The sequence below is a fragment of the Acanthaster planci genome, linkage group LG06 (assembly GCF_054643075.1).
Source record: "Acanthaster planci isolate LZ-2023a linkage group LG06, COTS_SCS, whole genome shotgun sequence".
NCBI lineage: Eukaryota > Metazoa > Echinodermata > Asteroidea > Valvatida > Acanthasteridae > Acanthaster > Acanthaster planci.
Genome location: NC_141782.1, coordinates 3286627 through 3301546, shown reverse-complemented (window position 1 = coordinate 3301546; position 14920 = coordinate 3286627). Strand labels below are relative to the sequence as shown.

Here is a 14920-nt window from a genome sequence, read left to right as displayed (position 1 = left end):
TAACTGCTCCCAATTTCCTGAACAAAATAACTCTGTCCATGGATACAAAACAACCTCCATTTAAGACTTAATATCTCCACTCTGATTGTTTCTTAAAAATCCACATCGTTTTTTGGGGGGGGAGATCGGCCATGACCTCTGTTGCCCTCCCCCCTCCTTCCAGATCCGCCTTGCCTTGTACTGTGCATGTGAATCCTATGTACATACATGTACATCAAAATGTGAAACTGGCATAAGATGACATTTCTTAGCATCCAGTTCAACCAGTTGTGGGTATTAGTAAAGGCTAAAAAGTGGGGTTTTGCTTCCAGCAAGTACGGTACTTCAGCCAGAAATCATGTCCACAAAAACAGAACATATTTCTTGAGAATCTCAAATCTCAAATGTTAATAACATCTGCAACAGTTGAAGGATCACAGACGGCACTATCGTTGGTAATGTGAGCATACTCTTGTAAGGAACTTGTAAAGATTATTTGCTGTTTAGTCAATGTTAAACTTACAGAAATTTCAGAATCTGGTCCAAAGGGAGTGCATTTTGATGCTCCTTTAGATATGTGTTGGGCGTGATGCATGTAAGTCGATCAGCACAATCACACAATTGTGTTGCACCATCAGTCAATCAAGAATGAAATTTCCGACCTTACTTGCCTTTTTCAAAACAATCATCCCTTTTTCAAAGCAATCTTCCACAGCCATGAATAAGAAAGAAAATGTGATTGACTGATGGCAGAATTATCGACATATGATGCGGTAAGATTGACAGAGCAATTGCGCAGATTGACCTACATGTACTGGTATCATGCCCAGGATATAACGGTACACAGAAGACAGCCAATGTTAGGGAGACTTTGGGCTGTGAGCCAGCCAGCAGCACTCTGGTAGAACTGTCCGAGAAGGTTCTCAGCTATTTAATATAAAACATTGTTATGGTGATTACAAACATGGTTGAGATAAGAAAAAAGACAGAAATTTTATCGGAGTCAAATTAGTGGTACTATTAGCCAATGCAAATAAACAATTTCTGATCCAGTGGCCCGCCTTTGAAAAAATCCCCTTACACTAAATGCCTGGATGTTGATATCATGACGCCTCTCTGCACAACGCGTAGAACAATTGCCTTTCTTCGTATCATGTAGACTTGAGTCAGTAATGGCAGATTCTGAAGTTTGCGAGAGCAATTTGGAAGCTGATTTTTCAGAGGAAGAGTTTAATATCTCTGCTTGGGATTGCTGTACATTTCAGCCGAGGTACTTTTGGTATTCCAAACTCTTCATGGAGCATTTTCTTGTAGTTTTCGGCTGTAAAATGGTCACTGCAGATGACACTCATCGAGGATGGCCCGTCCCAGTTTGCCCTGGTCAAGCGCATTTTTGTTGTCCAGATTTTCCGCAGTCCAGGGTCTTTTGGGAACCTGGGCAGGCGTACACTGTCTTTGGTCTATTGCTGTATCCTACAACCACATATCTAGTCGGCATTGTCGCTTGCCTTTGGCCAAATCTCAAGGATTTTTTTCACCGCGATACCTCGGTAATAATTCGGTCAGTCCACGCGTAACGCCCCTGCCTTCAAGATCAGGTTCTTTACGTGACGTTATTGCATCACGTGATGCATTACATCATTCATTCAGAGTTTTCGATGGGGAAATTGGGGGGGGCACAAAAAAATTGCTAAAAAATCATCAAAATCAGCCAAACTGATGGAAATAAATGAAAACGGACACAGTTCTTGTTTTCAATACAGATATATTAATACAAATTCTTGAATAGCAGAGAGCCTTTAAAATGACCTGTGCTGAGCTGACAAAATGCCATGTATTACTTGTGGCCTTCATAAGTTGTCCCAACTAACATACATGTACAGTATGTATACATGTATAAGAACAAATATTAGCACTCATTGAAGCTGTGTGAATGCTCGGTCACTAAAACGTTCAGTGTCAAAGTGTAGTGTTGCTCAATTATGTAAACCAAGCTGAAGCATGTGTCGTGTCATTGGCTTGCAGGTGGTCTTCATGGCATGTGTTCAAGATACGAAAAGAAACTGTACAAGAAAACAGAGAGTTGTCTGAGGGAGAAAAACGGAACCACAGCCAATTGCTGTTGGCATCACCCCGCCAATCAGTCTATTTACAAACAAAATATGGCCTAGCTACTCCAGATCCATAATGGTCACATTTTCAGGTAGTACCGTACATGTTTGGCTGTTTTCTGCTGTTTGTGCTTGGGAAAAATTTCCTGAGGCCCTGGGCTGCATAACTTCTTCACTGTTTGTCTTGGGGGCTCCACAATTATTTTCTTATTGACGGAGTAATTTTATTATCAGGGATTCGGCGAGAGGGTAATGGATTTGGGAGCCATCAGGTTGACGGCTGGTCCGTGCCAGCACTTCAGCCGGACTGCTTCCTCCCCGCTTCATTAAATAGATCATCTCGTCACAGTTGTAAAGGAGTGTCAGCCACCTTCAGACTTGTTTCTTCTTTTGGGACTTGGGCACAACCAGAGAGGCCATCATCCAGCAGGCGAGAACGATATCGGAATGACAAAACGTCCCTCTCTGCCATAAATAATTAAATTTGGGCTCTATTTTGGTCACACAGATGAAGATCATGTAAATAGGACGGGGGGCCGTATGGTAAGGACTTTTGCACATTTGATTGGATCAGATATTGCGTACAGGTAGAGAGAGTTGATTTCATTGTGACAGTTGTTGAAGATGGTATTGAATTTCCCTTCCCCCCATAAAGTAAGTAAAACTGAATAGACAGTTTGCACAGAGGTGCAAGTAATCCACCTACTTTTTAAATAGCGATGTAGTTTGCAACCATACATGTACGTGTATCATACAGGTATACGTACACCTTTGCTTTTAATCGTGCATTCAAATTTCAGATTTGTTGCAAGTGCAAACCAGTTAGATGTAGTTATATTGTGCATGTAAATGCCCGAATTGAAGTTTTCTCCACTGATACAAGTTTTCAACTTGAGAAAAGTGCATCGCACATATGCATTCATGTAATTTTTATACATTTATGTAATAATGTTATTAGTAGCTCTTTGCTTTTTATAGACTCGTGCCAGTTGTTAACAAACCCTTGCTCAGTTCAAAGGGAAACTCCGTGATAACCCTGTATGCATTACGTTGGCAGGAAACTGGGACAAATTTGAAACCAAGGTAACAGTAGATGGTTTTGTTTGTTTATAAATTTACATCGAGTGGAAAGACTATGTCAGTTAAATCCAATATACATGTACATGTGTGTATAATGTATTGGAAATATGAAGTGCAAAGACGACTTCATCTGTAGGGATAGTCAGTTGGTTTGTCGCTTTCTTTGGCTGTATTCTGTACAGTGATTTATTGCTGGCTACGCAGAAATACATTCTTCTCTAGGCATAATAGGAAAGAGTTCCAGCACCTTTATCTTTTGCTTTGAGTCTGTCCAGGGTAGTTTTTCTCTCCCTAGCTGATAGGTCAGCAAACGAGCTAACCCATATATACACGTATCCAGCCATAATATACATGGGGAGCCAAGCCTCATCCTCTAAGAGCAAGTTTGCATAATGTAGCGTGATGGTCTTTTCAGTGATGGACAATGGGTTCAATGGTTGCCAAGGCGACTGAACGATATGGATCTCCTCCGTCACAAAACATCAATCAAATGTTGACACTCGATCAGGGGACCGCTGAGAGATTGGTCAGAGTTGATGTATTCAGCTTCCCCCCCCCCCTTTCTTCTTGGCGTTCATGAACATGTTCATTGTGCCACAGAGCAGTAATGCCTTCTGAACACTAGGCCAGTGCCTCTGCTGAAAGGTAGCCACAGGGACCTGAAAAAAAGTTTCTTGATCAGTTGATCAAATAGAGGATCCACGAGTATTACTCAGAACTCAGGGAATTAATTGGTGTGTTGGTTATTCAGTTACACGTACATTTTTCTATATGATTAAATCAGAAAACACTTTGTAAAATTGCCGAGTGCACAAAGAGAACTGCAGAATTTTTTAAACCCCAAAATCTCAAATATTTCACACACGATTTTCTCTTTCAAAAAGTGTGGAATAAACAAAGTGAGCCCACCTTAAAGGCACATGTAATTGTACATGTACAATCGTGTACCGGTATGCAGGTAGATGAATTTAAAATTTGCTTTAGCAAAACAAAACATGCAAAACGAACAAGGTTTTCTTACACGTATATCAAGCTGGATTGCTTGTTTTGTTGTCACTATTGATCAAACCTTGTGTGGACTTTAAGTAACCTATTTTAAAGAAACAAAAAAATCAGCCATTTGATTCATTAGTATTGAAAAGGGGACAGTTACTCAATTCTAAGGCTAGATTTTGAGACCCAAACAGAATGGTGTTAAGGGTAATGCCCAATTTCACAGACAGCAGGAATCTCTTGTTATGATCCTTGTGGGAATGTAAGAATGCAACCCATTTGCTCTCTAAATTGTTTTCTGTAAAACACATTGCCTAGAAATCTTTTTATTCATTCAGCTTCCATGATTATCTCAAGTGAATACTTATCTTTTTTAACCAAAAGAAAAAAAATTGTTAGCATAGAGCTCTTTGCCATCACAATTACCCATCAATCAATCATGCCTGCCGTCTGGTGTACTTTTCCTTAGGTCACTCAGTCAGTAACCTCCATGAATAGATCAAAGATATGCTGAACGATCTGGATCAGTGCAGCTACATTATAACTCCCCATTGTGATGGCCATGACTGCCTATGTTGGTTACAGTTGCCAATTGCTTGTCTTCCTTGCCGGTACTTGAGCTGTAGACCCCAACCTGCCCAAAGCTTTTGCCTTGCCCTTACCGTCATCCTCCAATTGTTTTTGAAATCTGCTTGAAAACTCGATAGAAAGGAACATACATATATGTACATACCTGAAAAAGCAAAGTCTTCCTTTTGCACACAGATAGTCTTCACATACATGTACATGTACATGTACCTTTTAACATGATGGTATCACAAACCTGTATTTCCCATAAATTTGTTCATTGCAGAGATTTTTGATCGATGTAATCAAGTTACTGACGATTGTGGTTGACTGTAGATCACAGCGAGGAGAAAAATTATTGAGACTATGGTTATGGAGGTTTATTATTTGGACATTTGTAAGACCCGTCTTCACTTAACAATATCACAGAATGTGCCTTTCAGTGAGGCATTGTCAAGCAGTAGTGTATAGGATCTAGGATACATGTAGCCAAGCTTGCCTCTCTTTTCTTTACTTGTGATTTTTTTTTCCAAGCAATGGGTGATGTCTAGATCTTTCATTTTTTATTTGTCTAGATGATGTTCTCATTGGAATAAAAACTTTTAAAAATGTGTCAAAACATCAAGTGCACATTTCCGCAGTAAAATATCTCATATAAAAAGTATACATAAAAAGTGGTCCTTAACTTTGAGTTGTGAAGTACAGCCCTTTCTGTGAAGTAAATGATGTGACAATATTTGTATAATAATAATATTGTGGTGGTTTTTGCAAACATGTCAATGCCTTTGACCAATGAAATCATAGTACTGCATTGAACATATACATGTACATGTACCTGACAGACATACTGTACAGTACATGCCATAGATTTAACAACAGTGTTCTTGTTCAGTGTACATGTACTGTATGTTATAAGTGCAATATCCAGTAACATACATGTAGGTCCATTTATAGATGAAATAACAGGGCCTTGTTTTGGTCCAGTTGTACAGTTTGCATGACCAATGGATACTGTGCAAAATGTCTGTAAATGGTATTGAGTGTCTTACATGTACATGTAGTACATGTACATGTACTTCTAGACATGTACATGTACACTGTACATGTACATGTATGATCAAGACATGCACATGTTCATACATGTAGTAATCTGGATGTGCACAAGCCCAAAATTCATATTTAGAGGAATGTGGGCCTAGCTGATGGGCATGAGTGACTGATTGAAATTGATAGACTCCAAGGACGTACATGTACTTCAGTAACTGTCATATATGTATGTGTGTGACAATTTTTCCAGTATCTCAGTTACTGTACTCCGGAGGAGGGGACTGGTGAAGGGGAAGCATTTCCTCGAAACTGTTGACATACCGGTAGGGAAAAATATTCCCTGCCACAATTTGGTATTGTCCCGTGAATAGTTCTTGTGCAGCATGTTTAAACTACTGATGAAGCCTAGACACAGAGAAAGTTAATTTTGATTGTGTGTGTTTTTACATTTAGTATGGAGTGGAGCTGAAGAGTGTTAGCTCAGTGTACATATGCTTCGCATGCACGTTGATGCCTCATGTCTTTCAGTACCTGACAACAGTGAAGGATAGCTACATTGAGGGAGAGACAAGGGGGGGAAAAAGGCCCCAAGAGTTGGCTTTGCTCCCCTCCAAAAAACAAATTGAATCCGATGATTGACAAAGCCTTTCTGTGCTGTGTGTTTTTCCAGGGAAAGCTGGTACAGTCAGGTCTTTCCTGCCTGGCTCAAGAATTGACACAGTACAGATTGCCAATCAACACCGCCAGCATCTGTAAACACTTCAGCCAGAAAAAGGCATCAGTCAGTCGCTCGTGTCTATGGCCAGCCTGTTGAGTCATAAATCAGTTATACCTGTTATGCTGGTGTAAATGGCCCCAGCTTTTGGCTGCAGATTGGATCAAATGAGTGGCTGGCTTGTCAGTGAAGTATGGCCAGCCTTTGATATTAGTGGTCTTGATTCAAATGCCATACAGTTATTACTGGTACCGGTATGTTTTCATATTACATGGAGATGTACATACAGTATACAATGTACATGTGCCTGTTAATGTACATTTACATGTACTGGTACTTGGCATATCATACTGTGGGTATGGCAGACTTCACCCACCGAGCACATCCCTTCAGGGACACTCGCATGCACTCACTGCTTGCAATTGTATAAAAAATCTACCAGTAGCGATCAAGTCATACCATTATATGCCCTGTCCGTCTACCATACATGTACAAGGTACTTAAATGTTTTTATTGGAAACACAACAGTGAAGTGGGGTGTGGCCTACATGCAACTGCGAGACTGACACAGACCGATTTCCAGTCCTGCACTGTAAAGGAGGGAAGTGGGAACCGGTCTAGACGTGATGAGAGCACTGTACATGTACATGTATGTTCTGGTATCTTACTTGCATTGCCTGCACTGTTACGAGTATTACCATTACTTCAAGAAATAATGTTAAGAAAACCACATGTCGCGGGTGCAGTCTGGTGAGGATGGGTTTTCATGCTTGTTGTGCATGGAACTCAATGGTCTTGCACCACCAGAGGGCACTGTTGTAATCTTACAAAGATAACTTTCTACCCGTACTGTGCAAATAAAATACTTTGTACATTTTGTGGCTTTGAATTTTTTCGTTTGCACAAGCTGTGGCCATGGACAATTTAATTCCCGTTTCAGGGCGACTTTTATTGTAAACTTTTGCAAATCTCCAATGCTTTCATGATCGCATCAGAAGTTGAGTCTCCATCCCCCAACAGAAAAAAAGCCAGTGCACAAAGCTCTTCCTGAAGCATTCGTGTCAGAGCAGTGCAGCAGAAGTGGACGTCAGCCTTCTAGCCCATATCAGCACATTGAGCATTCTGAGTGCACAGTGTAACATCTACATGTAACAGCCAGCAATAAGCGTGCGATAATGTCGATCCCAGTGCTGTAGTCCATCAAAAGGGAGCCTAATATTTGTCTGAAGAGCTGATGGATAGTGGATGATTTACAATTAGCATTATTCATGCCAGTACCAACAGGCAAACACTGTTGAGACTTAATTTTACCCTGGTACTGGCAATTAAGTACATGTACATACACATGTACAAATTTAACTAGGAGTACATGCATGCACACAATTAGTAAAGAGTTGCCAATCAATACCTTGTTTGTATTTGCAGGGAGATAGAGTGTTAGCTGGCAAAGATTTGGTTATATGTACATGTATAAAAGTAGAACTAGTGCCTCTGTTTGGATACTTTTTTTGATGAAAGGACTCTGCTCGTACATGTACTGTATGTATCAAGGTAATGTCAAATGTTTATTGTTACAAACATTTCGCCCCATCCTGGCCTTGTTCAACCCAAAACAAACCCTTACAGGTCTGGACTGTCTCAACATGTATAGTGCACCTTTAACCGTTTGCCTTGTAATTCTGAGGTACCTGAAGACACATGAGAGTTATACTTTTGATGAAACAACTCAGGTGTGACAGTTGACAAATCCCATTTGTACATACACCCATCGATGTCTTCATCAGCCAACCACTCTTCTCCAACCACTGGAGTGTGTGGTTTTACAGGTGTTCTGTCATGCAGCAAATTAATTAATAACCCTTTGTCATATTGGCTGCTGTCAATGTCAACATTGGCTCTCTGTGTTCATTAGTGCTGTATGGTACAACTTGAGAATGTCAATTATGAATTGGCAACATGTACATGTGTATCTGATGGAGACATGGCGATGAAGCAGTCCAGGCCTTGGGAATTTCAGAATCCTGGTGCCTTGTCATCATTTTTAACATGTGTCAACTCTGTGTGGTCACGTCAAGGTCTGTGATGAGTTAATGAGCTGGATTGGCTATATCCACTGGTACATATGTGGTTGGATGGCCAGGGTTTGATGCAGCTAGTGATGGCTTAATGCTGATGCTGTGAAAATATTCCCAGAGAAACTGTGATTCCTAACTGAGAAGTTATACATAATATAAATGCAGTTCATGTGTTGAGACTTAACTAAGACCTTGCGGGGGGATAGGGGCTCTTGTTCACCCGCATTTTCTGGAGGGGAGCACTCTGTGGGTTTGGTCACTGTGAAAACACAAAGGCCGATTGTCACCTGATTTTTTCCATTGGGTAATTTCTGGAAGGTGGGGCATACTAGCACATGTACATGTAGGCTTGAAGGGAGGGCCTGCCCCCCCCACCACCCCTTGCGTGTATACATCTATACCAAACCTACATGTAGGTGCAGTTTAAAATGAGCTAATTAATTGGGCATGCTTTGACAATTTTCTCAGATTTACAAGTATTTACAGATTTACAAGCATTGCTGTTCTCAGTTTAGGCCTGTGTAGAGTCGGATTGCATGAGGTTGTGACTTGTAGCCTGTCCAAATACTGTAGGGTAGTACTCCAGAATGTCCCAAATTGCAGACATGGGATGAAGAGTCCTTACTTTCAATACACACTGTAGGTTTCTCACATGTGTTTATGCCTTCTGACTAGAAACAACACACCATTACCCTACTTACACCATTACCCTGCAGCTTGCTGCTTGACACAACAACATTCTACAAGTAGTTTGTATGTTAATTTATCACCCGGAAAAGTTGACTTATTTTGTCTGTCTGGGAGTTTGATGATTTGGGTACTTTCTAATTACCATTTGTGTTTTATCTGTCTCGTTATAGCACATGAAGGTGACGTTGAAACTGATGATGTCAGCCCTGGTGAGCTAGCCGACGATGAGTCTGATGATGTGGAGGAGAAGGAGAAAGAGGCGGAGAGGGAGGATGGAGAAGTGGGGCCCAAGGAGGTGAAGAGAGAGCAGATGGATGAAGAAACACAGAAACCATCTACCTCTGGTTGCCTGACCCCAGATGCCACTTCTCTGAAAAGTCCCACCAGATGCCAAGCATCCCCTACCCAGCCACTGTCTGCCAATAGTATTTCATTTTCCTCGGTGAATGGTCCAATGACAATGCTGAGCAAAATGTGCACTGCACTGTCTGGTACAGACAGCGACTCGGAGGATGAAGACTCTGACTTGGAAACAGTGCTCAGGTTCAGCCAACTGGGGATGCGCCCAAGCCAGTCCATTCCAGAGCAGGAGGAAGCTCTCGACCTGAGAGTTTCCAAAGTGAAGAGACGGAAGGACCAAGCACCACATCAGGACAGATCCTCCAGTAAGTCCAAGAGATCTTCGGATTCATCTGGTGGTTTGAGTCCGAGCAAAGGCATTAAGACTGTATTCTGTGAGACTGTTCCCCGTGATGTTCTTGCCAGTGTATCTCGGTTACAGACAGATTACAGTGTCTTGCCCACGCAGGTCAGTCTCTGCCGGGGAATAAATGGCCGTTGTAACTTTGTTCTCTGCACTGATTGCTATCAAGCTTTTCCCAATGTTGGAATGCTTTCCTTGCATCTCATCGCCACTGGACACAACAGCACCAAACAATTGAATTCAGAATTGATGTTGCAAAGGGGATACTTGGCCCTTGTCCCTCCAAGAACAGAATTCTTCAGCACCTGTGCCCTACGCAGGAAACAACGCTTACCTGCTGCATCTTCAAGGAAAGAACTTTGTGCTTACACTTGTTCAACATGCTCTGTTTCATTCCCAGACTTCTTAGACTACACTGTCCATCTCACAACAAGCGGACATGACAAGCATGAGAAGCCACACGTCCCACAGTCTAAGCCACCAGCAGGTGATTGTCCTGAAGAGATCCCGGTGAACCAAGTCCTGAAATGCATGATTTGCCAAGCGTCCTTTAGAACTCTCAAGGACCTGACCATGCACATGGTGAGGACTAAGCATTACAGCCATGTCCCTGGACATGCAGGAATTCTGCTGACAAGATCCAATGCTAAGCCCAATGAGAAGGAGATGGATGAAGCAGAGGAAGAGGATGGAAACATCCTTGGGGAAGAGGATACCCAAGACGCAGCTAACCCAGTCATGGAATCCCTCCCGGCAACAGTCTTTCCGAAAGAGACGGATAACCTGTCCCGGAGGGAGAAGAGGAACTCTGAGAGTTCCACCAGCTCCCGAGAAGAAGTTTGTCAGAACACAACAAAGGCAGCCCTCAACCAGATGTTGGCTGCCCGCAGCCAGCGAGTCCCAGCGAGTGTGGGACGCTCGAGGTCGGTTGATGCTGAAGCCAGCCAAAAGACATCAAAGAGCCGATCGCTGAAATGTCTAGGCTGTTCTCACCTCTTTGCCAATGTCCACAAGCTCACAGACCACATGAAGGAGACAGGGCATTTTCTTGCCCCAGCATTTGGTCATGATGTGTCCGGTGTTGACAGAATAGTGGAGCCAGATGCATCCACTAATGGATTGAGTATGACAATGAAATCCAACTCGGCTGCCAGAAAACTATGGCCTGAGAGAGGAGAGGATGACCACCAGCAACCAGGGGACAAAATTAAGATTATCCTTAAAGATGGTGCCTCAAAGCAGCAGTTGCTGAATGTGTCCTCAGTGAATGCAGATTCAAAGAGCAAAGAGACAGCACTAAGAAGTAACAGAGCTGACTCGAGAGAAGATGACAACACAGAAGATAAAGCTCAGAAAAAACTACTAAAGGCATCACCTGCAGAGAGCAAAGAAGATGAAGTCAAGGGAGAATCTCCCAAATTGGCTATTGCAAGTGAATTGCTGCATTCACAGAAATCACCAAGTCCCCATCCATCTCCCCCAAGCACATCTGTGAGGTATGTTAACCCAGACAATTTTGATGAGCTTTTCCCAACAAACTTGACCCGCCCGAAGAGCTCAGCGATGGATAACAATACCAATAACCCACTTGATAAACTGACTTCCATGGTGGAAGCAGCACGGGACACAAACTTTCATCCCAGGTTACTCGGCCACCGCCACCGCCACCACCCCAATCTCCACAACTCACCCTGGATGCCGTTGGTTGAAACCCCTCAGCAGCAGTTTGTGAATGGCAGTGGTGTATTTCCCAGCTATGCCGGTCTTGCCATGGTGTACAATGCACTCTCTCAAGCCACTAACCCTTCAGAGGCCATAGCCTCTAAGATGGAGAAGCACCTTGCCGCAAAAGAATCTGAAAATGTGACTGTTGCTGAAGCAATTGACAAAATCTTATCCCACTCATTCAGGAAGGAGGAGAAACACAGTGATCCCCTTCACGGTCCAAAACTTGGCACTTCATGTAGGGAGATGAGACATGGACAGTCTTCTGGACTTAAGCTAAATGCACACTCAACTTGCCCATCGTCTAGGACACGAGTACATGCCAGAAGATCTTCACGTCACATGAGAACTGAGCGTCTAAAGAGAGTAACAGATGCCAAAGAGTCTGTGGTGGAGCACCAAATCCACAGAAAGACACACAAAAGGAGACGCTCCCTGCCAGCAGACATGATAAAAACTTCAGTCACAAAAGGAATTGTCTCTCAGCCAAAATGCAGTGGGAAGAACATTCTTTCTTTGAAACCCTACAGGGCAGATATTCAGCGAGTGGATCAGACAAGGCCCACTGACAGCAACTCCCTTTCCCATGCCTCATCATCAGGCAGCAAGAAGGAGGTGGTGAGGGCAACCACAGTGAGTGTCCCAGTTCAAAAGAGCTTTCCAAAGAAGGGTTTGGTGTCCGTATTCATGAAGAAGTCTGGTGGCTCCCTGGCGAGCCAACGACAGGAGCACAATGGGACAAATGCTCCCACAAAGTCTGGAAATAGTAGGGACTCACCGAGAAAGCATGAACATGAGAATCGACAATCTGCAGCAAGCAGTCTTGGAGAGAGATTGGCAAGGCTGGGGACAGGGATGCAGAATCATGAGCCAGGTTCGCAGCTACCACCACCAGACCCCAAACCCGCCAAATCTAGTAGCCTTTGTACTAAGAATGTCCAAGAGCCTCTCACAAGATCTGCTTATTCTGCAGAGTTGCGTGATAAAACTGAGGAGTCTAGTTGTGCAAAAGATGAGCTTTCTGTTGAAAACAGAAAGACAGCTACCAGTGGAAGAACTGAGCCAACTTCCCATGCACGTAGCAGTGGAGAGAATCCAAATTGTTACCCTTGTGTGTTGCCGAGTAGCATTGAGATAAAGAAAGAGAGACCTGATAACACATCATCAGAGTCTGGTGAATTGTATGGCTGTCAAAGGAAAACTCAGGACTCTCGTCAGAGCCCACCAGTTGTTCAAATGATGCAGAATCATCTCAGTCCAAATGACAAATCCCCAGATAACGTGTTTTCAAGAGAGGGTGGGCAGGCATCAAGTCACAGCGTCGAACACAATGGAGTTATGCCATACGATCCAAATGGTGATACTGAAAGCGTGAACCGTGAGGGGCATATCAGTCGACTGAAGAGAAGTCTCGAAATGTACAAAATGTTCTGTGGCAGTTCATCCTCTGTGCATGAAATGAGGCCCACTCTTAAGTCTGACAGTAGCAGAAATGCAATGCATTCACCCTCCAAAGTCATCAGCCAATCTGCCTGTCAGGCCTCAACCTCAGGTGCTCCAAGGATAAAGCAAGAGCCTGGGGCTGAAGTTGCAGCCAGCGATCAGGAAGGCAGGCCTCTGAAATGTCATGGCTTGCCGGTCAAGAGAACTCACAACAATAACTCCCTGCCACACTCTTCCGAGAGCAATAACGGAGACGTCAGATCAGCCAGTAGGAATCGGGCTTCCCCTGATTCACCAGCAAACTGTGTTCCGGACAACAGGAAGAGTGCCGAGTTCGCCATCGGTAGCTCTAGCCTGGTCCAGTTCAGTGAGTCTGCAATTTACCCCAACAGTGACCCACTTCAAGAGATTGATAAACTAGTCAACAGCACCACAGGCATCCAGCCACCTCCTGTGCCACCGAAAATTGCGCGGATCTCAGTGGACCTGATAAATAGAGGCACGTACATGATGAAGAGGGAGCCGGAGGTCTATGTCAACCCGGGCAGTGAAAACATCAAGACCAATCCACTGGAGGAAATGTGCAAAATGCTGAATGCAACACACAGATGACGGCATCATAAGTAGATCATTGACAGGGTAAATAAGTAATTTAAGTTTAAATGCACAAGGTATACATGTAGTTATTTTGTGATCCTGCATGAAACTCCACTTCGTATGCCAGAGTCCCCGGACCATTAAGCCTTGAGAAGGCACATTTTTACATTGAAACAACATCCCCCTTTGGGCCATATACTGTAATTTTTGGAGTATATGGCACACGGAGTGTGAGCTGCACCAGACACAATATGCAAGTTCAGATTTGAGGTTGGCATATTAGCTGCACCAGTGTATAAGCTGCACTGCAGTGTTGATAATGTCCTACGGTACCACGTAAGTCATTACACACATGTGCTGCAGCTGAGACTTTGTAGCGGGTATGTGAAATTGAGATTAATAAATCAGAATATTTGGAGTTTGATTAAATTTCACCCTTCGTGAAGTTTGAGGTAAAAATGTTGCTCTATTAATACACTAACAGCAGAGGCAAAAATTCAAAGTGCCTCATATTAGGGTCCGCACTACTTTAGGGTACGTAATCGTCAAGTTAGTTTAAGCAGCACGTGTGCCTAAACTTGTGTCGCTATTGAACCTAAACTTTTCTAAGTCCGTAAAATTACCAATTTTAGCGGACTGGATGAGTATCCTTGATGGGTGGGCCATGCTGCAGTCCTTTTTGTTCTTTTTGTTTTTAACAGTCACCAATTGGCCAAATGTATATTCCAAAACTCACGGTATCATGTGCCTGCGCATGCAAAGCTTGCATGCAAAAATTACATGAAACATGCACAACCAATAGACCTTACTCACATGGAAGCCATTTTTGATCTTATTCTCTGAATCTATTTTTATAAATTGCAATCACGGAGTAGTATTACACCAGACTGCTTTACAATTGTTCCAAGCCTCCCCATCAGTATTTTCCTAACATTTGGTGTAAAACACTGAGGTGCAATTTTCATGTTTCATCACAAACTTGAAATTATTTATCGGAGTAGGCAGGTACATGTACATGTGCTTAGTTGTGACTTGTCATAAAATTTCATTTTATTGCTTTCATATCTAGGGGGGCATGTGGCCAAGTAGTTAGGATTTGTGGCTTCCAATCATAGGGTTGGAGGTTCGAATCCAGCTGCTGGAAGTATGTTGTGGCCCTTGGCAAGCCTCTTCACCCCTGCTTGCCTCTCTCCAC

At 43.0% G+C, this 14920-nt stretch overlaps 1 protein-coding gene across 3 annotated transcripts in view; it reads left to right on the top strand.

The window, feature by feature from the left end:
- LOC110984757 (uncharacterized) overlaps positions 1 to 14920 on the top strand; it is a 66643-nt gene that overhangs the window by 30346 nt on the left and 21377 nt on the right. For 2 of the 3 annotated variants that reach the window (XM_022245234.2, XM_022245233.2), the window contains exon 2: positions 9428 to 13767. In XM_022245234.2, coding sequence (XP_022100926.1) covers positions 9428 to 13740 — 4313 coding nt within the window. In that variant the 3' untranslated portion in view covers positions 13741 to 13767. The remainder of the gene's footprint in view (positions 1 to 9427; positions 13768 to 14920) is intronic. The other variant, XM_022245235.2, reaches the window with a different exon arrangement.